Source organism: Rhinatrema bivittatum, chromosome 4, assembly GCF_901001135.1.
Source record: "Rhinatrema bivittatum chromosome 4, aRhiBiv1.1, whole genome shotgun sequence".
NCBI classification, from domain to species: domain Eukaryota; kingdom Metazoa; phylum Chordata; class Amphibia; order Gymnophiona; family Rhinatrematidae; genus Rhinatrema; species Rhinatrema bivittatum.
In genome coordinates, this window is record NC_042618.1 from 191,120,313 (window position 1) to 191,143,265 (window position 22,953).

A 22,953-nucleotide genomic window follows, 5' to 3' on the forward strand; every position below is an offset into this window, starting at 1 on the left:
TAGCTACAGGGTAACTCTCCCTCCAGTACTTAAGAGATCTGCTTGGTCTGTCCTTTCTCTATCTTTGTTGACTTGGGCTTGTTAGAGTTGGTTGTGTGAAAGCAATACTACAGTTATATTATTCAGCCCATGGTTGGTTCCAGTAATTATTCAGTCACAGCATTTGTAGCCACATCTGACTTCTGCCTCCGCATGGAAGGATTACATCTTGTCGGATCCAGTGAAGAAATGCTGAGAGGAAAATTTCTGTCATCCACTTCCAACCCTTGTTTGGGCTCACAAATAGTATTTCCCATAGGACAGAGATGGCAAAGAAGATTTTCCTTGTGAAATTTTCAAAACCCTATTACTGAATGTGCTATCCTCACAGGCTTCAAAAGCTAGTACCAAAGAACTACAGACTTATCATATACTCTATCCTCTTTAAGTCAGACAGAGATTTTTTAATTAACCCAAAATTCTAAAGGGGAGAACAGGGGCAGAGATATTTTGAAGGGCATGCAGTTAGATGCTTTGATTATTAAACTGTTGAATGCTGTTTTAAATAAGATGCACCCCTCAAGGTTGATGTTAACATACTTCATAAGGGATAGTCTAGACAACAATCTGTGCTTATTTTTGCAGATGATGAGGGGTGGGATTTACTGTAGTCAGTGTAAAAGTCTGAGAAATAGGGGAGAATGTTCTGAACTGCAGTGCCACAGTTATGGAATGTTACCCAGAGATGGTCATCTGGAATTTGAATGTCTAGCTGTTGGGTGATATTTAAAAGGAATGTTTTGGAGTGTAAACAAATTATTTGCCTTAATTGTTAGCTATTTATTGTCATTTAAGAAAATGAATTGGGTAGTATTTTCATGTATCTTAATATATTTTCCTCTCTTCTTTCCTTCTGTTTGATAGTACGAATATTTGATTTATGATCTATTTAATACTATTTAAGAACAGTTGGATGATTTTGTTTTACATGATATATTTTCTGTTCTTATCCACTTGGTTGCAGTCATTTTTATGATTTGTAAATCTCGTTGTTGTTGTGTATGTTGGGAACAATTTTCAAAACTACATGGGTAGTTGCAAAGTCCGCTGGTACTTTTACTCACTGACTTTTCACCAGCTCTCAAAGAGAAAGAATGTGAGTACTTTCCTTTTAAAATTTCCTAGAGAAAAGTAACTTTTAGAGATTTGCACCTGCTTTTTTTTTCTGTGGATAACTTTTTTCCTTGAAATGCAATGTGCATAGTTCTGCAAATGCAAAATTATTTGCGTGGTAGCCTTCCCCAATCTAATGCCGTCTCTGACCCTGCCTACTTTTCTCATGGGTGCGTTGTTGATCAGTCAAAGGATGAGCAGCTTTCAGAAACTTATTTACCTGGGTAAATGTCCTTTTAAAAGTCTCCTTAGTATTTTGTCTGTGTTGTATGGTTGTTTTATTATGTCTTATGTTTAAACCACTTGCTGGTTTATTTGGGAAAATTATTTTTGGAAAAGCAGGATATGAATTGTAAAATAACCTAAATAGATATTTTTATTCTGCTTTTTGCACTTTTTTCAGCACAAATTACGTTCAGGTACTGTAGATTTCCCTATCCCCAGAGGGTTTACAAACTTAAGTTTGTACCTGAGGCAATGGAGGGTAAAGGAGACTTGCCCAAGGTCACAAGGTACAGCAATGGGACTTGAACCCTGGTCTCCTGGTTCGTAGCCCGCTGCTCTAACAACTAGTTTACTCCTCCACTCCAGATTTAAGGCAATTTCAACCAGTTAAACAAAATATTGGGCATTATCAATACAAGTCCGAGCCATCAATAGCATCGGTGGCATCGATGCCGAAGGACCATGGAGTTGCACCGATGGACACCGAGCCATCGACATCGGCGGGGCCATCTACTCCATTGATGCCATCAGCGGATAGGAGACTGGAGACCAGCTGCAGTCTGTCTCCTCCAGGTCGAGGACATTGGGAAAGACTGGGCTGAGCACAGAGGGAAGCCGAGGAAGCATCGTCACTGGTCATCATCAATTCATGCTGCTGGGCTCGGGTTGGCGCCGGCGCTTGCTGTGATGCCTCCAAAGCAACCCCGCGGTGAGGAGTGCCTATCCTCCTTCGATGCCGGGGGTCCATGAAGGTCTCTACCGGCCCTGGTGTCAGTCAGGATCTGAGGAAGATCTGGCCACCCCTTCTTCTGCCTCCCAGGTCGTGTTGGCATAGGCAACTTTCGAGGAGGAGTTGGAGCACCAAGTCCAGCTGGAGGTCATTCGGGTGCTGCGGGGCACCGAGCCAGTGGCACAGATGCACTGGTGCCTCCGTTCTCCCTGTTGGAACTGCTGATAGAGCGATAAGTTCATTGGTGCGATACTGACTCGGTGGGCTCTGGTTTCTGGGGGACCATAGATGCCCAGCGGGGCACCAATTCTTCCCCTGCCGATGGGGGAAGGAGGCGGGGACACTTCAGCCTACAGCCCTTCGTCCAGCTTTACTGGGGCCAGCACTGGTGCTACCTGTGCCTAGGCCATTGGACGAAGGCCGAGCACCTAGGGCCTTCTCCCCTGCAGATGTCAATGAGGAGGAGGCCCCATATGACCCCTGGGGGGATGATACTACGGAATCCTCCTTCGAGGACTCGGTGGGTCTCCCCTCAGAACAGTCTCCTCCAGAGGAGCGAAGGAGATCTCTGCCTAAGTACCTGACCTTTGCAGGTTTTGTGAGGATGATGGCAGAAGCCATCCCATTTCAGTTGATGACGGAGGAGGATGCCAGGCACAAGATGCAGGAAATCCTCCAGTTTGTGGAGCTTCTAAGGAGATTGTGGTGGTCCCGGTACACGAGATCTTTAAGGCGGTGCTGTTGAGGATTTAAGAACACCCCCTCACAATTCCTCTTGTCAGCAGGAAGGCTGCCAGGGTTTACCTCATCCAACAGGCTACCGGATTCAAAAAGCGCAAGCTGGCACTCCAATTGGTAGTGGTCAAATCTGCTCTCAAGAAACCAAAGCGCTCTTGGACCCATGCCTTGGCGCTCCCGGGGAGAGAGCACAGGGTGTTTGATCCTTTTGGGAGAAAACTCTTTAAGGGGGCAATGCTTATAGCCTGCATTACCTTCTACCAGCTCTATGTGAGCCAATACTCTCGCAACCTCTGGAAGCAGGTGCAAGAGGCTGCGCGGCTGCAACAGCAGCAAGACTCCTTTCTGTTGCTGATGCGTCAGGGCCTGAAGTGTGGGAAACATGAGGTGTGTTCCACCTACGATGTTTTCAAGACTGCAGTGAGAGGCTCTACAGTGGGAATTGGCACTTGCTGAATGGTATGACTGCGTGCGTCGGATCTCTGATCAGAGGTACAGGACCGACTCACTGACCTTGTTGTGTACAGGAGAGAATCTCTTTGGAGATGAGGGATGTAGTGGCCTAGTTGCAGGATCATCATGAGACACTCAAACATCTCTCCGCCAGCACTTCGGACCCGCCCTCCTCAGCCAGGAGGTCTGCGAGGCAGGGTCAGAGGAGGTCTTTCTACGCCATAGAAAATACTATCCTTTGGCCCCTCACTCCTGTTCATAGGTGGGGAGGGGCTCTCATAGCCATCCCAGGTAGTAGCGAGCTCCCAAGCCCCATCCAGTGCAACAGCTAAATCCTGGGAGGGGGTTTTGAATGGATCGTGGGGAGCATGTGCCAGCCACCTGTACCCTAGATGCTGGACCCCCCGGTCAGGGCAGGCTACGGTTCTTTGCAGACCGGTGGCCCAGTGTAGCCTTGGTCCAGTGGGTTTTGTCCATCGTCCGTCACGGGTACTGATTGACTCTATTGGGTGTCCCGCCAAATTCTCCTCTGTGCCCATTTTGGGAGCCATTAGTATATCAGGAGGTACTACTTCAGGAGATCTCCGCCCTCTTAACAGCTAGCGTGATTGAGCCTATTCCACCAAGGCAAAAGGGATGGGGATTTTACCCTTGGTACTTCCTGATTCCAAAGACAATTGAGGGACTCTGTTCCCTCCTAGACCTAAAGGCCTTGAACATGTTTTTAAAAAGAGGAAAGTTCAAGGTGGTTTACCTGGGCTCCTTGATTTCCCCTCCTGCAAAAAAGGGGCTGGCTATGCTCTCTCGATCTAAAGGACACATATGCCCACATCGAGATCTTTCCAGGTCACAGGAAGTATCTCCAATTTGTGGTGGGAAAACTGAACTTCTAGTACAGAGTGTTGCTGTTCGGGCTAGCGTCAACCCCACGTGTTTTCACAAAATACCTGGCCGTGGTGGTGGCGCACCTCCGCAGGCTGAGAGTGCAAGTTTTCCCCTATCTGAAAGATTGGCTGGTCAAGAGCACCTCTCAAGCAGGGGTAGAGTGATCCCTACCATGACCATCCGGGTGTTGGAGTCACTAGGGTTTGTTATCAACTACCCAAAGTCCCATCTCAGCCAGTCACCTCAGTTGGACTTCATTGGAACCGTGCTAGACACAGCTCAGGTAAAAGCCATCCTACCATGCAACAGGGTACTTATGCTGGCATCCATTGCGGGGGTGATTCAACAGAGCTAGCAGGTATCAGTGAGGCGGCTGTTGGGCCACATGGCCACACCTGTCCATGTTACTCCCCTGGCCCGTTGATAGAGGCGCAGAGCCCAATGGACTTTGAGGTCACAGTGGTGCCAGGCCACTCAAGGCATCCAGGTTCGCATTAGAATCACTCCGCCACTCCAGGACTCTTTGTCCTGGTGGCGGGTTCTCTTGAATTTGGAACATAGAAACATAGAAACATATAGAAACATAGAAATGACGGCAGAAGAAGACCAAATGGCCCATCTAGTCTGCCCAGCAAGCTTCACACATATTTTCTCTCATACTTATCTGTTTCTCTTAGCTCTTGGTTCTATTTCCCTTCCACCCCCACCTTTAATGTAGAGAGCAGTGATGGAGCTGCATCCAAGTGAAATATCTAGCTTGATTTGTTAGGGGTAGTAGCCGCCGCAATAAGCAAGCTGCACCCATGCTTATTTGTTTTACCCAGACTATGTTATTAGCCCTTATTGGTTGTTTTTCTTCTCCCCTGCCGTTGAAGCAGGGAGCTATGCTGGATGTGTGTGACGTATAAGTCTTCTCCCATGCCGTTGAAGCAGAGAGCCATGCTGGATGTGCATCGAAAGTGAAGTATCAGGCACATTTGGTTTGGGGTAGTAACCGCCGTAACAAGCCAGCTACTCCCCGCTTTGTGAGTGCGAACCCTCTTTTCTTCTCCCCTGCCGTTGAAGCAGAGAGCTCTGCTGGATGTGTGAAGTATCAGTTTTTCTTCTCCCCTGCCGTTGAATCAGAGAACTTTGCTGTATATGCATTGAAAGTGAAGTATCAGGCTTATTTGATTTGGGGTAGTAACCGCCGTAACAAGCCAGCTACTCCCCTCTTTGTGAGTGTGAATCCTTTTTTCCACATTTCCTCTTGCTGTTGAAGCTTAGAGCGATGTTGGAGTCACCGTAAGCCTGTGTATGTTTATTTAATAAGGGTATTGACTCCAGGAACAGGGGGTATTGACTCCAGGAACAGGGTATTGACTCCAGGAACAGGGGGTCTCCTTCCAAATTCCGCCTACCCAAGTTGTCCTCACCACGGACATGGGCGCCCCAATCTAGGGTGGCGCGCCCATGTTAGACAGGCTCCACACCCAGAGCCTATAGTCTGCTCAAGAAGCACAGTGTCAGATCAACTTCCTGGAGCTCCAGGTAATCAGGTACGCGCTATGGGCTTTCAGAGATCAGTTGTCCAACAAAATTGTCCTGATCCATACAAACAGCCAAGTGGCAGTGTGGTATGTCGTCAAGCAGGGAGGCTCACGATCATTCCTCTTGTTTCAGGAAGTGGTCCAGATCTGGTCCTAGGCTCTGTCCCAGGGAATGATGCTCTGGGCCTCGTATCTGGCCGGAGCGGAGAACGTGGTAGTGGACAGACTGAATCGTGCCTTCAGGTCCTATGAATGGTCTCTGGACCCAGGCGGGCTAGCAAATCATATATTCCGTCTCTGGGCAAGCCCTGAGATAGATTTGTTCGCGTCCCCCTGCAACAGGAAGGTGACTCAGTTCTGCTCCCTATACAGGTCAGACAGCAAATCAGCCTCGGATGCCTTCTGTACACATATCCTCAGATTCCACTAGTGACAAAGACTTTTCTGAAGCTGCGACTGGACCGAGGGACTATGATCCTCATAGCCCCACATTGGCCCAAGACAGGTCTAGTTTCCACTCCTTCGGAAGTTATCCTTCCAGGAACCAATCAGTCTGGGGACTTCCCCAGGTCTCATCATGCAGGATCAAGGTGCAGGCTGCGACATCCCAACCTCCAGACCCTGTCGCTCACAGCCTGGATATTGAGAGGTTAACCTGCAGCCGCTTGATCTTTCAGAGGGATGTGTCTCAAGTCCTGGTAGCTTCTCAAAAGCCTTTCACTAGAAAGTCCTAAGGATTGAAGTGGACGAGGTTTTCCATTTGGTGTGAGCAGAAGGCCCTAGATCCTTTCCCCTGCCCTCCACAAAAACTGCTTAAATACCTTCTGCACCTCTTGGAAGCTGGCCTAAAAACCAACTCCATTAGAGTTCATGTGAGTGCAATTGGTACATACCATCATGGTGTAGATGATAGGCCCATCTCTGTACAGCCTATAGTTGTACGGTTTATGCGGGGCCTCCCTTAAGGCCACCCACTGTGTCTTGGGACCTCAACGTGGTGCTGGCTCAGCTGATGAAAGCTCCTTTTGAGCTGCCGCTCTCCTGTAACCTGAAGTACCTGACTTGGAAGGTCATATTTTTAGTGGTGGTTACTTCAGCACGCAGGGTCAGCGAGCTTCAGGCCTTAGTGACTTATCCACCTTATACCACGTTTTATCATGACAGGATGATCCTGCCTATGTACCCTATGTTCCTGCCTAAGGTGGTGACAGACTTCCATATTAACCAGTCAATCATCCTACCAACATTCTTTCCCAGGCCCCATTCGCACCAAGGCGAATGAGCCCTGCACAGATTGGATTGCAAGAGAGCCTTAGCCTTCTATGTGGAGCGGAAAGAAGCCCCTAGACAGTCTACCCAACTTTTCATTTCTTTTGATAGGAATAGCTTGGGAGTTGCCCTTTCCAAACCGACACTAACCAATTGGCTAGCAGATTGCATCTCTTTCTGTTATGCCCAGGCGGGGCTGCATCTTGGGGGTCATGTCAAAGCTCATTCTTCAGAGCATTGGCAACATCGGTGGCCTACTTGCAAGCTGTTCCCATGGAGGAGATCTGCAAGGCTGCAACGTGGAGTTCTCTGCACACAGTCACATCTCACTGTTGTCTGGATAGGGATAGCCGATGTGACAGTAGTTTGGGCTAGTTGTTGTGCCTGTTGGCATCTGGTTGGTGCTTGTTAGTCCCCTTTTGTGTTGGGGAGCAGCCTGTAGCTAGGGATTCACCTATGTGTGAGGAATACTATCCTGCTTGTCCTAGGAGAAAGCAGTTTCTTACCTGTAACAGGTGTTCTCCTAGGACAGCAGGATGTTAGTCCTTATGAAACCTTCCCGCCAGCCCGCAGATTTGTTTCTCCTGATTTGATTTTATTTTTATCATAATTCTATGTTATGAGACTGAAGAGGAACCCTGCATGGACATGTGGATTAGGACATGCTGGGCATGCTCAGTATGTCCAAAGTTCTAAAAACTTTGACATAAATTTTCCGTGCCAGGCTCCATCTGATGATGTCACCCATGTGTGAGGACTAACATCCTGCTGTCCTAGGAGAACACCTTTACAGGTAAGCAACTCTGCTTTACTGTGGCTGATGTAAAAAGGACAGATGAGCAGGGCACATAGGCCCTTCTGTCATGCAGTCAGTGCAGGGTCAAGGATCCCCTCCTATGGATTCTAGAAGCAAAGAGAACATGAGCTCAGGACCCAGGAAAAGAAGGTGAACAGGCAAAGATTGAGTTTGGTGCAAGGAAATTTCTATTCCAGTATGTGACTCAACATAGGCCTGGGGATCCACTCCCCAGAGCTCAAATGGGAAATTGACGTAGAGTTGGGCACATGTTTTTTCATGATATTTCTACTTGTCTTTATACTAACAGTAAACATTCTGTATTTGTGTGGATGCAATGTTAGTCCATTTTCTGTTGTCAGATACCTGGACAAAGTGTCTTTTTAAAGTACAGAATATAGTTTTGTGAAATATTGATAATTTACAAAACAAATTAACTGTACAGATTAGAGTTGACTAAGCTGCAGCTGTTTGCCTTCATAGACTATCTTGCAGATGCATTCTCCAGACATTTAACAATCCCTCAAGACTACACAATTTAATCACTTACTCCCTATTACTCTCTCAAAAGAAATCAGAAGCTTACTGGTCATAATTAGTAACAGTCTCTGATTATTTACTATTCACAACTCTTCACAACAGATTGACTCACTATTGACTCATCTCTTAAAACAGTCACCAAAAGCCATGGGGAAAGTAGAAGATAATCAAGGTGCTTGGCTTCTGTAGCACTTTGAGAGAGGAGAGATGGCAAGATTTTGTGGGACACACTGGTAGAGGAGGAGAGAAAATGCAGCAGCTATGTAATTCAACACATGCTAGATAATTCAGCACTTCAGCAATTCTCCTGATAATTCAGGAGAGGAGGAGAGAACCATGGCAGCCAACTTCTGTGGTAAACAGTGGAAGTAAAGGAGAGAACCACAGTGAATATCAAATGTGGACATGAGATGGTGGCCATTTCCTGTTCCTGTTGGTGCCCTCTGCTTGCTGTCAGAAACCTGATGTGAAAACTACCATGAGGCTATTTCTTCAAATAACAAATAATGTTTCAGAAGCCCTGAAAATCTTTCTCTGTAACTCTGAAAACAAATTACTGACTCCGTAGTTTACATTCAAACACAGAAATTAAAAAAAAAAATGCACTCAGCTTTCTGTGAATTATCACAGGTTGTCACTTGTTTATATATCAATATCAAGGATGGATATAGATCTATATTTTTATAGACATGAAGAGAAGAGGCATAGGGGTGGCTTGCGGGAATGACTGCTACTACCTGGAGATAAATATCCTTATTCAATAAACATACACACGGTTAATGCGACACCAACATTACTCTATGCTTCAACGGCAAGAGAAAATGTGGAAAAAAGGATATGCATCCGTAAAAAAGCAGGGGAGTAGCTTGCTTGCAACGGCAGTTACTACCCAGAATCAATTAAGCCTGATACTTCATTTGGAATACATATCCAGCACAGCTCACTTCTTCAATGGCAGGGGGAATGAAGAAAAGAAGATTTATATTCAGACAACAACCAATAAGGACTGATTTGCACAGGCTGGGTAAACAAGCGTGGCAGTAGCTTGCTTATTACGGCGGTTACTACCTCTAAACAATTAGCAAGATACTTCACTTAGATGCAGCACCAGCACTGCTATCTATATTGATGGCGGGGGTGGAAGGGAAATAGAACCAAAAAGTTACTTATAAGGGCCAAGAGTAACAGCTAAGTATGAAAAAAAATAAGTGTGAAAGCTTGCTGGGCAGACTGGATGGGCCGTTTGGTCGTCTTCTGCCGTCATTTCTATGTTTCTATGTATGTTTCTAGTCCTAAGCAAGTTGGAAAATCACTGCCATCGAGTATCCATGTTTCAGCCGCAGAAGAGATTCAGAGTCATTGGGGATCGATGCCCTGGTACAGGAATGGCCAGAAGACAAGTTGTGAAGTAGAGGAGTAGCTTAGTGGTTAGAGCAGCGAGCTATGAATTGGGGAGACTAGAGTTCAAGTCCCACTGTCGCTCCTTGTGACCTTGGGCAAGTCACTTTATCCTCCATTGGCTTAGGTACAAATTTAGATTGTAAACCCTGTGGGGATAGGGAAATACCTACAGTACTTGAATGTAATCTGCTTTGAAGTGCCAAAAAGTAGAATATAAAAAAAAAAAACCCCAAACTTTCCTCCATGGCCCATATTGGGCAGATTGATTCGAAAGATCGAATGCCACAGAGGGATGGTACTCTTGGTTGCCCAAACTGGCCCAGGAGGCCTTGTTATGCAGATCTGCGGAGCTCTCTCATCTCCTGGGACCTAAGGACATCTAGCTCCAATCTCTCTCCTGTCTCCAGAATCTCAGGGCACTCAGCTCCAATGTCTTTCTTCTCCTGGGACCACAGATTACCTATCTTTATTCTCTCCCATTCCCCAGACTCGGAGGCACCCAACTCATATCTCTGGTGTCTGGCTTGGAGATCTTTTCATAACCTGACAGCCAACAGCCATTATTTACTGTGATTTTTCTTAATATTTCCAGTCTGAGAAGACATTGTTTGGCAAAACTTGTGCTCAATAACTTTACATATTCTATGTTTTGTTAGCTCACAGACTGCGGAACAGAGCAGTCAGAGTGATGTCCGACAACGCCACCACGGTGGCATACATCAACCGCCAGGGCGGAACCAGAAGCTGACAGGTATCTCTAGAGATAGCCCCGTTGATGGCTTGGGCAGAGGCAAACCTTTAGGACATCTCCGCCGTCCACATTGCCGGGAAGGACAACACCACGGCAGACTTCCTCAGCAGAGAAAGCCTAAATCCAGGGGAATGGCAGCTGTCGCCCACAGCCTTCCAGATGATTGTGGATCACTGAGGGATTCCAGACATGGACTTACTAGCGGACAGGTCCAATGCTCAAGTACCCAGATACTTCAGCCGCAAGCGAGATCCGTTCTCTCACGGGATCGACACCCTGGTTCAGCCATGGCCTCCAGGGACTCTGCTATATGCCTTTCCTCCGTGGCCTCTGCTGGGCACCCTTATCCACAAGATCCAGAAGCACCGGGGCCTAGTTCTTCTAGTGGCACCAGACTGGCCAAGAAGACCCTGGTACGCAGACATGAGAAGACTACTGGCAGGGGAGCCCCTTCCCCTACCTCCTCTCAGGGACCTGCTTCGTCAAGGTCCCATCCTCCACGTGGATCCGGCTCAATTCTCTCTTACGGTCTGGCCATTGAGAGGGCTAGACTGAAGAAAAGAGGTTACTCGGAGCCCGTGATAGATACACTCCTCCGAGCCCGCAGGTTTTCCACATCCCTCACCTACGTAAGGATCTGGAGAATATTTGAAGACTGGTGCGATGCGATACGACACCAATCCACATGCGACCACAATCCCTATTGTTCTGGATTTTCTACAGGATGGGCTTCAGAAGGGTCTCTCCCTAAGCTCCATCAAGGTTCAGGTGGCTGCGCTGTCTTGCTACGGTCCCAGGAGGGATGGCAAGACCATTGCCACGCATCCAGATGTTTCTCGCTTCCTGAAAGGAGTCAAGCACATTCGTCCGCCACTCAAGTAGCCAGTGCCCCTGTGGAACCTCAACTTAGTTTTGGATTTCCTCACGGGATCCACCTTCAGACCCCTTCGGGGCCTGTCTCTCCGCTCTCTAACTTTGAAGATGGTGTTTCTGCTGGCAGTGTGTTCCGCACGCCGCATCTCTGAGCTACAAGCGCTGTCCTGCCGTGATCCATTTCTCAGAATCACTCCGGAGGCTATCCATCTTCGCACGGTTCCCTCCTTTCTACCTAAGGTGATTTCACCTCAACCAAACCATATCCTTGCCTACTACGGCGGGTTTGAAGAAATCAGAAGAAGGGCGCTTACTACGCTCTCGACATCGGCAGATTGCTGCCCAGATATCTGGAATTGACACAAGAAGTACGAAAGACGGACCATCTGTTCGTCTTGCACAGCGGAAAGAAACAAGGTGAAGCGGCCTCTCGGCCCACCATCGCCCGCTGGATTAAAAAAGTTATCAGAGCAGCTTACGTAGAGGCCGGGAAGTCACCACCTCTACAGGTCAAGGCTCATTCCACCAGAGCGCAAGCAGCATCTTGGGCAGAATCTAGAATGCTGTCGCCCGCAGAAATTTGTAAGGCGGCGACATGGTCCTCCCTCCATACCTTCTCCAGGTTTTACCATCTGGATGTTCAGGCCAGGGAGGACACATCATTTGCGAGGGCAGTCCTACGCGGTCCTCAGGCAGCCTCCCGCCCAGTCCGGGAGTAAAGCTTTTGTACATCCCACTTGTTCTGAGTCCATTTGGCTACACACCAGGAAATGTTGAGATTACTTGCCTGATAATCTCCTTTTCCTTAGTGTAGACAGATGGACTCAGTATCCCGCCCGGCTGCCGGTGTACATGGGTTTCACCGATTTAAGGTAAGCCATGTCATTTTCTTACATAAGAGCGTCCACTCTACCAGGTGTCGACGCCTTCCGGTTGGAAGCGCTGGCGGTCTCCAGCTACTATCAATCGGTCAGGGGAATCCTGTTTCACTAATTCATTGATCGTCAGTACACATATATCCATAACAGCTTTTGCAAGGAAGATTACTGAGTTGCTTCACTTCCTGTGGGGGTATATGTACCCGTGCTGACGTCAGATCCGTCTCCAACTGCTAGCACGAGCACACTATACCCACTTGTTCTGAGTCCATCTGTCTACACTAAGGAAAAGGAGATTATCAGGTAAGTAATCTCAACATTCTTTTCTCTCTTGCCACACTATTCTAGCCATAACAATTGCTGCAGAATTTGATCCTTGCTGTAGAAATGCAGTAAATTGACTGCAGCTGCCAGCACCTACTACTGCCTCCCTCTTTTTCATGGCAGCGTGCTGCTGAGGTTCTTTGATGGCAGCCAACTCTACTCTATGCCACTACTGCTTCCACATCTTAAGCACTCTAGTGTAAGTCTGTTGCTGCAATTCTTTCTCCTGATGGCTCTGTTACTCCATTCACTTTTTCAGTCATGTGGATTGGGGAATGGGAAATAACATTGGAGGTGTGGAGAAGACTGCCACAGTGTGGCATGGCAAAATATTTGGAGAGGAAAGAAATATTTGCAACCTGCAGTAGGAGTGGGATGGAGAGGGAAGACAGTAGTGGAAGGAGGAGAGAAACTGGGATGGAAGAAAGGTGAAATGAGTGATGAAGGAAGGCTGGGGAGGAGATATCTATGAGAAGGAAACGTGATTGGAGTTGAAGATGAGGAGGGAATCGTGAGGTGGATGGAGACTGGAGTAGTAAATGAGGAAAAAAGAAGCCCATTGGGATGGAGAAAGGTAATAGTAAGAGAAAAGGAAAACATAAAAAAAAGAAATTAAAAAGGAGAGCAAATAAAAGGAAAGACATGGAAAACAACCCTTCAGACACAGTTTAGCAAACATTAATTTACTTACAAATTTTCAATTTAAAAAAATTTTTTTTTATTATTGCAAATTAACTTTCAGATGCATATTATGCAACTCTGTAAATTTCTACAGATGTACCATAGTAATGCTGCAGAACCTACCCTTGGGTTGCAACAGAAAAATATGGACCTTGATTGTATCAATTCTGTATCTGTCCTATTAGAATAAACAATTTAAAGTACCCTTTTCTTTTTTTTTCTTTTTTTATACATTTGGAACTTATTACCCTTTCTTTTAGAGAGCTTATTTTTCATGTAGGTGTATTTACCGTTATTGGATTTCAGCTCATGTTCCTTGGTGCTAAATGTTTGTTACTGTAAACAGCTTTCAAGATTAATTGATAATCTTTTTCTGAATAACAATCCAGCCTAACCTACTAAACAGCAGAGTTGTCATGCATTACCCCTGGGTATGTCAGGTTTTCTTCTGCATTCATCTCAAAGAACAATTTGCAGGGTTAAATCATCCAAAGTGATCCAGCAGGAGTTAGAGAATCACTAATGAGAGAAAAATGAATTCCTTGCACATACAAAGGAGTATAATTGTACGCTTTTCTGTGTAGCCGATTGTTCTATTAGCTTTAAATATCATACTAGAATTTGAAACATAATTAGATGTATATTGCACTTAAGCTATAATTTTCAAAATCCCATACAGTTCAGCTCATCAACTAAGGGCATCTATAAGCCATAAATCTCCACTAATTGTACATTGTTGTCCATGTGCTTCTAAATAAATTAGTAATCAAATACTTCAAATTTAAATCATTTTGATTCCAGATTTCACTGTATATTCTTTATGTATGTTCTGAAAGTCATTTGTATTACTTTCTGGATTTGATTGTCCCTGTCAGCCAAGTAATGCATTCCTAAAATATAATGGTGCATTCAGAGAGTCACCTGAGCTCTTAAGCTGCTTGGATAGTAACATGATTTTGCCTTTAACAACTGTTTTTGTACAATTTGTGAGTCATTACCATACTGAACAAAAATAAGCTGTGATGGTAATGAACTTACAACCTGCTGCTACTGGCAAAGTAGGTCCTGATTAATGTTGCAGCTTATATATTTTGCAAAAGAGAAAACCTTGAATCAGGAAAGGTCACATTGTACGTTGATGGTGACTTAGGTTTAGCTTGGTTCTCTAGCCACTATGCTATTACAGTGTAGGTGTGCTGTAAACAAGTTTCCTGTTCCTTATGTGTTTTGCTGCCTGTCCCCTATCCTTTAATTTTATATCATTGGAGGTTTTTTGCACTTCAGATTTCCATGACAAATATGCAACTGGCTTTATGAAAACATCTCACACAAAGTCTTACAAAAATGCACCCACATAATTGATTAAAGGACCTTCATTTTAAAGGCAATACCATCGCAAAGCTTCAAACGGCACTCACTTTTTTATACACATTTTTTATGCGTTCACAAACATAGGACAAATGATTATATATTATGGGGCTAGGCAATGATTTCTTTGCCATTTGAAGCTTTGCGATGGTATTGCCTTTAAAATGAAGGTCCTTTAATCAATCATGTTGGGTGCATTTTTGTAATAAGTTCCTTTCAAGATTTTTTTGTGAGATGCTTTCATAAAATGATTTTTCAGAATTTTATGTGGGATTAAATATCGTTGGGAGGTCAATTGTTTTTCCATATTGGACATTTTTATGATTTAAATATACAACTGGAACACAACATGCTTGTCTTCATAACTTTGTGTTTGAACATGTTTTTTGATTCCCTGCAGGACGGACTCGGAGATATATGAGGATGCTGTGGAGCTTCAGCAGTTCTTCATTAAAATTCGTGATGAGCTCTGCAAGAATGGGGAGATCCTCCTGTCACCAGCACTCAGCTATACCACCAAACACCTCCACAACGATGTAGAAAAAGAGAAAAAGGAAAAGCTGCCGAAGGAGATTGAAGAGGATAAATTGAAGAGAGAGGAGGAGAAAAAAGGTACATTTCTTGCATTACAAAAAAATTGAAAAACTCAGCACTATAAATGAGACAAAGTGCATCACGATCCAAAACTGTGTGCATAATTGGCTATTTAATCACATTTATTAAATATGATTGAGCATTGTTTACATCAACTCACACATCTGAGGCAAGATTTAAAAATTGATGCAGATGAAGGGTTTTAATATGTTTTTCCTTTAATATATATTTTTCCTTTAAGAATATTTTTTTGGCCCATCTCTAATTAAAAGTTTTTGGGGGGGTTTTTTTGTTTTTTTTAAGTTTAAACTTTTGCTTGAATATGGATGCAGAACAGATGTTAGCTTGAATGTGTACGGTCTCTAGTAAATGAAAGGTCCTGGTTCTACTACCAGTCCATATTATACAATTTAGGTTATGCCCACTAGCCAGTTGAATTAAAATAACAAAACTCCTTTAAATGTTCCATATTTCTCTTACTGTTCTCACAGGACAAGCATGTTGGTAGTCCTCACATATGGGTGACATCAGAGGATGGAGCCCAGTCACGGAACACTTTTGTCAAAGTTTGTAGAACTTTGACTGGCACCTACTGGGCTGCATCCAGCAGGGGTCCCCCTTCAGTCTCTTTTATTCCGTGCAGCAGTAGCCACGCGGGTTAAGGAGCTCTCTTGAGCTTCCTGATAGGAATTTTCCTCATGGAACTTCTTTAAAATTTTTCAAAAAATTCTACCCCATAGGTGTCCCCCTATTGATATCCGTACTCTGTGGTCGAGTTTTCCTTTCAGGGCCTACTGGCCGTCGACCGCACTGCGGCTAAATTTTTGTCGAAGCCATGGCGTCGGGTTTTCGTCCGTGTTCTGATTATCCTTGGACAATGTGCATCACAGACCCGCATAGGGATTGTGTATTATGTTTGGGGTCCGACCATGATACCCTAACTTGCACCAAATGTGCCGAAATGACGCTGAAGGGCCGTAAAGCCAGTTTGGAGAAGATGGATTTTCTTTTTCATTCAAAACTCAAGACTCCATTGACCGCTTCGACTTCGTCTGAGCCGGTGCCATCAACCTCTCGTCAGCAACGGGACACCAGTGCGGCCTGACTTGCATCGACTACTCTGAAGTTGTTGACTTCTTCCTCATTGCCTCGGGAGCAGGACCGAGGAGAACATCGTGAAAAGCATCGACACCGGCATCGGAAGGCTCAGTCCGCCAAACTAGGCAAGTCCTTGGCATCGGCGTCGACAGAGCCACCGACAAAGAAACCCCGTCCAAAGAAGGCCCCATCCTCCGCTTCGACCGGGTCACTGAGGCATTCCCCCACCTTCATCGGTGCAGGGAGCTGCGACTCCACTTTCACCGGTGGACCCTCCGGCTACGCCAGTGCTGCCTCCTACTCCGGTGCTGGGGTTCCATGCCCCAGACTTCCGAGGGGAATTGGATCGGATGATCCAAGATGCTATCTGTAAAGCACTGCAAGGCTTCCAGCCTCCATCGATGCCAATACTGGTGCCCGAGCCGGTCACTGATCTGATTCCCAAGGCGCTGCTCGGTTCCCTTCCACCGCTGGAACCGAGAGCACCAGTATATCCTTCGATGCTGATTCCTGTGTCATCAGAGGACGAAGAAACACAGATACCCATACCGCCATCTGGAATTCTGCCACCGACTCATCCATCAATGTTGCCGGTTCCATCGATGCCATCGGTGCCACCTCAGATGCCATTGATGCCTAGGCCTGGTCCTTGGGGAGTAATGCCATTTCTCCCCCTGAAGATCCTCAGGGAGTTGTGATCAACCTTATGATCCTTGGACTGATGATTCTTCCCAGGATACCAATGATCTGCCTTCAGAACCCCCCCTTCCTGAAGAAAGAAGGCATTCTCCTCCAGAGGATTTGTCCTTTATTAACTTCATTAAAGGAATGTCAAACAATTCCATTTCAGCTTCAGACAGAAGAAGATTCAAGGCAAAAGATGCTAGAAGTACTCCAGTTTCTTGATGCTCCAAAGGAAATCATGTCAATTCCCATTCATGAAATCCTGATTGACCTGCTAAAGAGAAATTGGGAGCATCCAGATTCAATTCCACCTGTCAATCGTAAGACAGATGCCACCTATCTTGTGCAGTCAGCTCCTGGGTTCCAAAGATCACAACTGGATCATCATTCTGTGGTTGTGGAATCAGCCCAGAAAAAGGCACGATGTTCCAAACCTCATTCCTCCATACCTCCAAGGAAGGAACAAAAATCCCTAGATGCTTTTGGCAGACAGGTCTTTCATGGCTCAATGCTTATATCTCACATTGCTTCCTACCAGATGTACATGACCCAGTATAACAGAAACCTTTTTAAGAAGATACAGGATTTCTCTGAATCTTTACCTGACCAATTCCAGGATGAGCTTAATGCTCTAGCTCAGAAAGGCCTGGATGCGGGCAAGCATGAGGTCCGCGCTGCATACGACATATTTGACACTGCCTCTAGGGTGTCCGCAGCGGGGATTAGCGCAAGAAGGTAGGCCTGGTTGAAATCCTCCGACCTCAGACCAGAGGTTCAGGACAGATTGGATGACCTACCATGTGCTGGGGATAATCTCTTTGGAGACAAAATCCAGGAAACTGTGACGCAGCTCAAGGACCACCATGAAACGCTGTGTCAACTTTCTTCAGTGCCTGCTGATTTCCCGTCCACCTCCAAGAGAACATTCAGGCAAGACGCTAAGCGACCGACCTACAAACCAAAAAGGTATTATCCTCCGGCTTCCCGAGGTCGCCCTTCCAAGCCTTATCAAAAAGGTCAGTCCAGGCAGTCCCAACCTCAGAAGACCCAACCTGCTTCTCAGCCAGGACCAGCGTCCGGGTTTTGACTCCTTCCTGGAGAGCATAAGCCAACCTTCTCTTTCATCGGTACCAATCGGCGGTCGTTTGTGCCACTTCACCATTGGCACACAGTCACCACCAATCAGTGGGTACTTGCGGTAGTCACTCAGGGTTACCACCAAAACTTCCTGACTGTACCGGCGGACTCCCCACCTCTGCTGACGTGGGGATCGTCCGACCACTCTCTCTCCTTCTGGAACAGGAGGTTTCAACCCTCCTTCAGTCACGGGCAATAGAACCCCTGCCCCTCTCCCAACAGGGGCAGGGGTTCTATTCCCGGTATTTCCTCATCCCAAAAAAGTCAGGTGGGGTTCGTCCAATCCTGGACCTTCGCGCCCTAAACAAGTATCTACAAAGAGAGAAGTTCAAAATGGTAACCTTGGGTTCACTACTTCCTCTTCTACAAAAAGGTGATTGGCTATGCTCTCTAGATTTCCAGGACGCATACACACACACAGAGCAATATCTGCCTCGGAAATCAAACCCACATTCTCTGCATGGCAGGGCATAGCGCTGCTTCTGAGCCACCAGGGAAGCCCCTCTAGATGTCTTTTTGAAGCTCTTTTTACATTTTGGTTCTTTTCTCTGTTTCACATATCTCATTTGATAATCCTTGTTTGTGTGAGTCCATTGAAAATACTGAAGAAATATCAGTTCTTACCTGTAATTCTCAGAAGGTAATATTTTCATGCATTCACATAGCCCACATATTTCGTTTTCAAGAACTGCAAATTAAGTTCTCTGTAGGTCTACCCTATTATATTTTTTTTTTAAAAATGGCATTAGTTTGGATTGCATTTTAGGTACAAGGGCACATTTCTAAATTCTAGGACAGGGGTCGGGAACCCATGGCTCGCGAGCCAGATATGGCTCTTTTAAGGGCTGCATCTGGCTCGCAGACAAGTGTCGCCACACTTTCCCGCTGACCCAGCTGCTCCCCGGGGTGGGGAAGAGAGAGTGAATGAGCGAGCAAGCATGTGTGTTTGCTCGCTCATTCACTCTCTCTCTCCCCCACCCCCACCCCGGGAACTCGCGGCAGCAGCAGCCTCCTCCCAACGCTAACCTCTTCATTTTCAGCCCTCGCGGAGGCGGAGTCCCATTGGCCGCAGTTGAACCTCTTCATTTTCCTCCGAGCCGCGCTGCAGTCTTCTTTTCTTCGGGCTGATGCCGAGCGCAGTAGCGTGGCCTCTTCTTGCCGCGCACGCACCCGATACTCTCCACTTCCTCTTCCGGGCCGCGGGGGGGGTGTGTGTGTGTGTGAGTGTGAGAGATTGCATGTATGTGAATGATTGAGAGCCTGTACATGTGAAAGAGAGTATGTCTGTGATTGAGAGCCTGCCTGTGAAAGAGAGAGAGCATGAATGTAAGTTTACGATTGGGAACCTGTATGTGTAAGTTTGTGATTGAAAACCTGTTTGTGTGAAAGAGTATGTGTGTATGATTGAGATCCTTTGTGTGTGAGAGAAATCATGTGTATGTATGATTAAGAGCCTGTGTGTATAAGTAAGAGAGAGATCATGTGTGTCTGTGTGTGATTGAGAGCTGGTTTAGGTGATGTAGCATGTGAGTATGTGATTGAAAGCCTGTGTGTAAATGAGAGAAAGAGAGGACATGTTTGTAAGCATGTGAATGAGAGTCTGTGTGTGAGAGAAAAAGACAGCATGTATTTATGTGATTGAAAGCCTATGTGTGTGTTGTAAGCGTGAAAAGATAGACAGCATGTGTGTAAATGTGTAATTAAGAGCCTATATAAGTGAGAGAGAAAAAGCATGTGTATATGTGAGTACTGAGAGCATGTGTGTATAGGTGTGTCATTGAGAGCCAGTGTGAGAGAGAGCGCTGGTATGTGACAGAGGAGAAAGTTGCAAGCAAACCACCCCACCTCCTGCTAATTCAGAACAATCTCAGAACACCTGGATATCAAACGTTCCCAGGTATGCAGAGCAAAAAAAATTTTGTATCCTTATTATTTTTCATTACTGGGTCTTTGTGTCTGCTATTTTGAAATATTTTGTTGGTATCTGGAAATGTTTTATATGAGTTTTTAATTATTGGATATTCCACTCATCAGCTGTTTCGAAATATGTTCTTTTTGTTAGTACAGTTTTACTGCTGATGATTTTATATTTCATGATTTGTTTTATAAGGATGGGTGATGTTTCTTTTTTCCTTTGTTACACTGCATACAGAGACTCTCTGGCTTGTTGCAGTTTCCAATTCAGTTTTTTCTGCATGCTTCTTGTTATGCGTTTTGGTCTCTTTATTCTATGTTAGGTGAGGGACAGCACGTGATTCAGGTGAGGTTTTCTGCTGGCGTGTAGTTTCTGTGTAGGACTCTATAGCAGCCTGACTTGGTCCGTTTTCCTAATAGGAGATGTATTGGTGTCTTAAGGCCTGGTGTAATATTTTCAGAGACTTATTGTACTTTAAAAGTGTGATCTTACATAAAATGCACACATTTACTTGTATTTAGTTTTAAACATATTGTATGGCTCTCATGGAATTACATTTTAAAATATGTGGCGTTTATGGCTCTCTCAGCCAAAAAGGTTCCTGACCCCTGTTATAGGACTTTATGCTTGGAAAATTCTTTGGATAGCATAGAATGAGTCACATGACCAATCAGTGTGTGACTCTATGAAAAAAGCAGTTATGGGTAAGTAATTATTCTTTGCCCATCATTACATAAAGAAACAGTAACAGTCAAGACTAGAATTCAGGAATGTTATTTCCAGTCCCAAACTGTAAGCAATTGGCCATCCACAATAATACTTAAAATGCATTGTGTTTTTATATTTTTGTTTAATTGGCAATTGTATTAGTGACTATTTGTATAGATAAAAATATTGCTTTCTTTTAAAATGATTTGTTTCACATTTTTATACTTATGTCGGAATAAGAAGCAGAAAAGAGTGAAGAGACTACAGGAAGTTCAGGCCAGGCTGGATTACATCGCACCTACAGCCAAGACTGCAGCTTTAAGAACAGCATGTACCGAGTTGGAGATTATGTCTACGTGGAACCTGCAGAACCCAACTTGGAGCCTCATATAGTCTGTATTGAAAGACTCTGGGAAGATTCTGCTGGTGGGTAAATTATAATCATGATTTCTGTGTTCTGTATTAATTGTTTTCTGAGAATATCTTATATTGGCAAAAAAAAAAAAAGTCTTAGGTTTGCTTATAATGTGAAAGTATCAAAGTTGAGCAGTTTGACAGTGAAAGATGCGAGCCTATTCATGTTAAGAATAATGGGATGGACCTCCATTCACATGTTGATGGTAAGGGGTAAAAAATAAAACAAAAACAGCAAAATCTGATGAGAGAAGGAAATTTTATCTCTCTCTATATAAATACGTGCTAGTTGTATTGCAATAAAGATTTTAGGAACATTAAAGACAGTAAAGAGAAATACAAAAGTTCAAAGATTCTGAATCGTCACAAAATCTAGTAAGAAATATATTTTATTGGAAAGTATTTTTAAGCCTCATGAGTTACAAAATATTGATCTGAGCAGTATACAATTAAAACATAAATCATTATGATAATATCAAGTAAATATATAGACACACACAAAACAAAGAAATTATTTGTTCATGTAAGTTTCATTAAATAAAAATGCTTTCAGTTGCTTACGGAAACACTTAAAGGTGAATTTTAAAAGACAAGCGCGCACCAAAATCAGGAGATATGTGCGCATCTAGCACGTGCATGCATCCACCCAATTTTATAAGGTGCCCAGATGCGTGCACAAGTGCTGATGTGCAAATATCATGCATTGGCCCAAAAAGAACAGAATGTGGGCAGGGCGTGCCAGGGTGAGGTTGAGATGTGCGCGTAAGTGCCTTGGCACATGCCCAGGTCTAGTGCCACGTAACTTTACTTTTGCTACAGATGAGGTATAAGTCTGAAAAAAAAATTTACAGGCATCTGTGAAGACTTTGAGGGGTCTGGGGTAGCTGGGGGAGTGCAGGCTAAAAAATGAGGGGGGTTTTGAAGACCTGTCTGGACAAACTGGTGGATGAACTGATGAAACTGATCTTCGGGTGGACATGTATCTGTTATAAAATTCCATCACTTGCGCATCCATATGTCAACTTATGCTGCTGAGCGTGCACAAATTTTAAATTAGGCGCAGGTGTACGTGCACCCAGGCTATTTTATAACGTGTGCGCACGTTATAAAATGGCCGTGAACCTGGAAGTGTGCCAACACACTTGCATATGTGTATGCCCACGCGGCCATTTGAAGTTACTGTCTTTATATATGGAATCAATCATAAATACTTAGGAATGGAATTCCATAATTTTAGACTGATAATTGAACATGTTCTGCCAAAATAATGAGACGGACAATGAAATGGTAAGAGAAATTAGGGAAGCTAATCAAATTGGTAGTGCAGTAATAATGGGAGATTTCAGTTACCCAACTTAGTCAAAAGGAGTCAACGGTAAACCACACAATATATAATCAACAAGAAGGAAGTGGAAACCAAAAGTTAGTTGTAATATAGCCTAGAAGGTGTCAGCAAGCCTGACGTTGTGAAACTTAAAAAGTAACCAACCGGTCTGGTTGTGAAGGCTTGTGACAAAGTTCTTCATGAGAGGCTTCTAAGAAAACCAAAAAGTGAAGCGATAGGAAGCAATGTCTTTTTGTGAATTACAAGCTTGTTAAAAGGCAGGAAACAGAGAGTAGGATTAAATGGTCTGTTTTTACAGTGAAAAAAGGTAAACAACGGAGTGCCTCAGGGATCTGTACTTGGACCGATGCTTTTTAATATATTTATAAATGACCTGGAAAGTCATACGACTAGTAAGGTGAGCATATTTGCAGATGATACAAAATCATGCAACTTAGTTAAATATCAAGTGGATTGTGATAAACT

At 44.7% G+C, this 22,953-nt stretch overlaps 1 protein-coding gene across 6 annotated transcripts in view; it reads left to right on the forward strand.

Annotated features, from left to right (window-relative positions):
• PBRM1 (polybromo 1) overlaps positions 1 to 22,953 on the forward strand; it is a 355,730-nt gene that overhangs the window by 183,688 nt on the left and 149,089 nt on the right. For all 6 annotated transcript variants that reach the window (XM_029599448.1, XM_029599445.1, XM_029599446.1 and 3 more), the window contains exons 18-19: positions 14,994 to 15,205; positions 20,970 to 21,155. In XM_029599448.1, the coding sequence (XP_029455308.1) occupies positions 14,994 to 15,205; positions 20,970 to 21,155 (398 nt within the window). The remainder of the gene's footprint in view (positions 1 to 14,993; positions 15,206 to 20,969; positions 21,156 to 22,953) is intronic.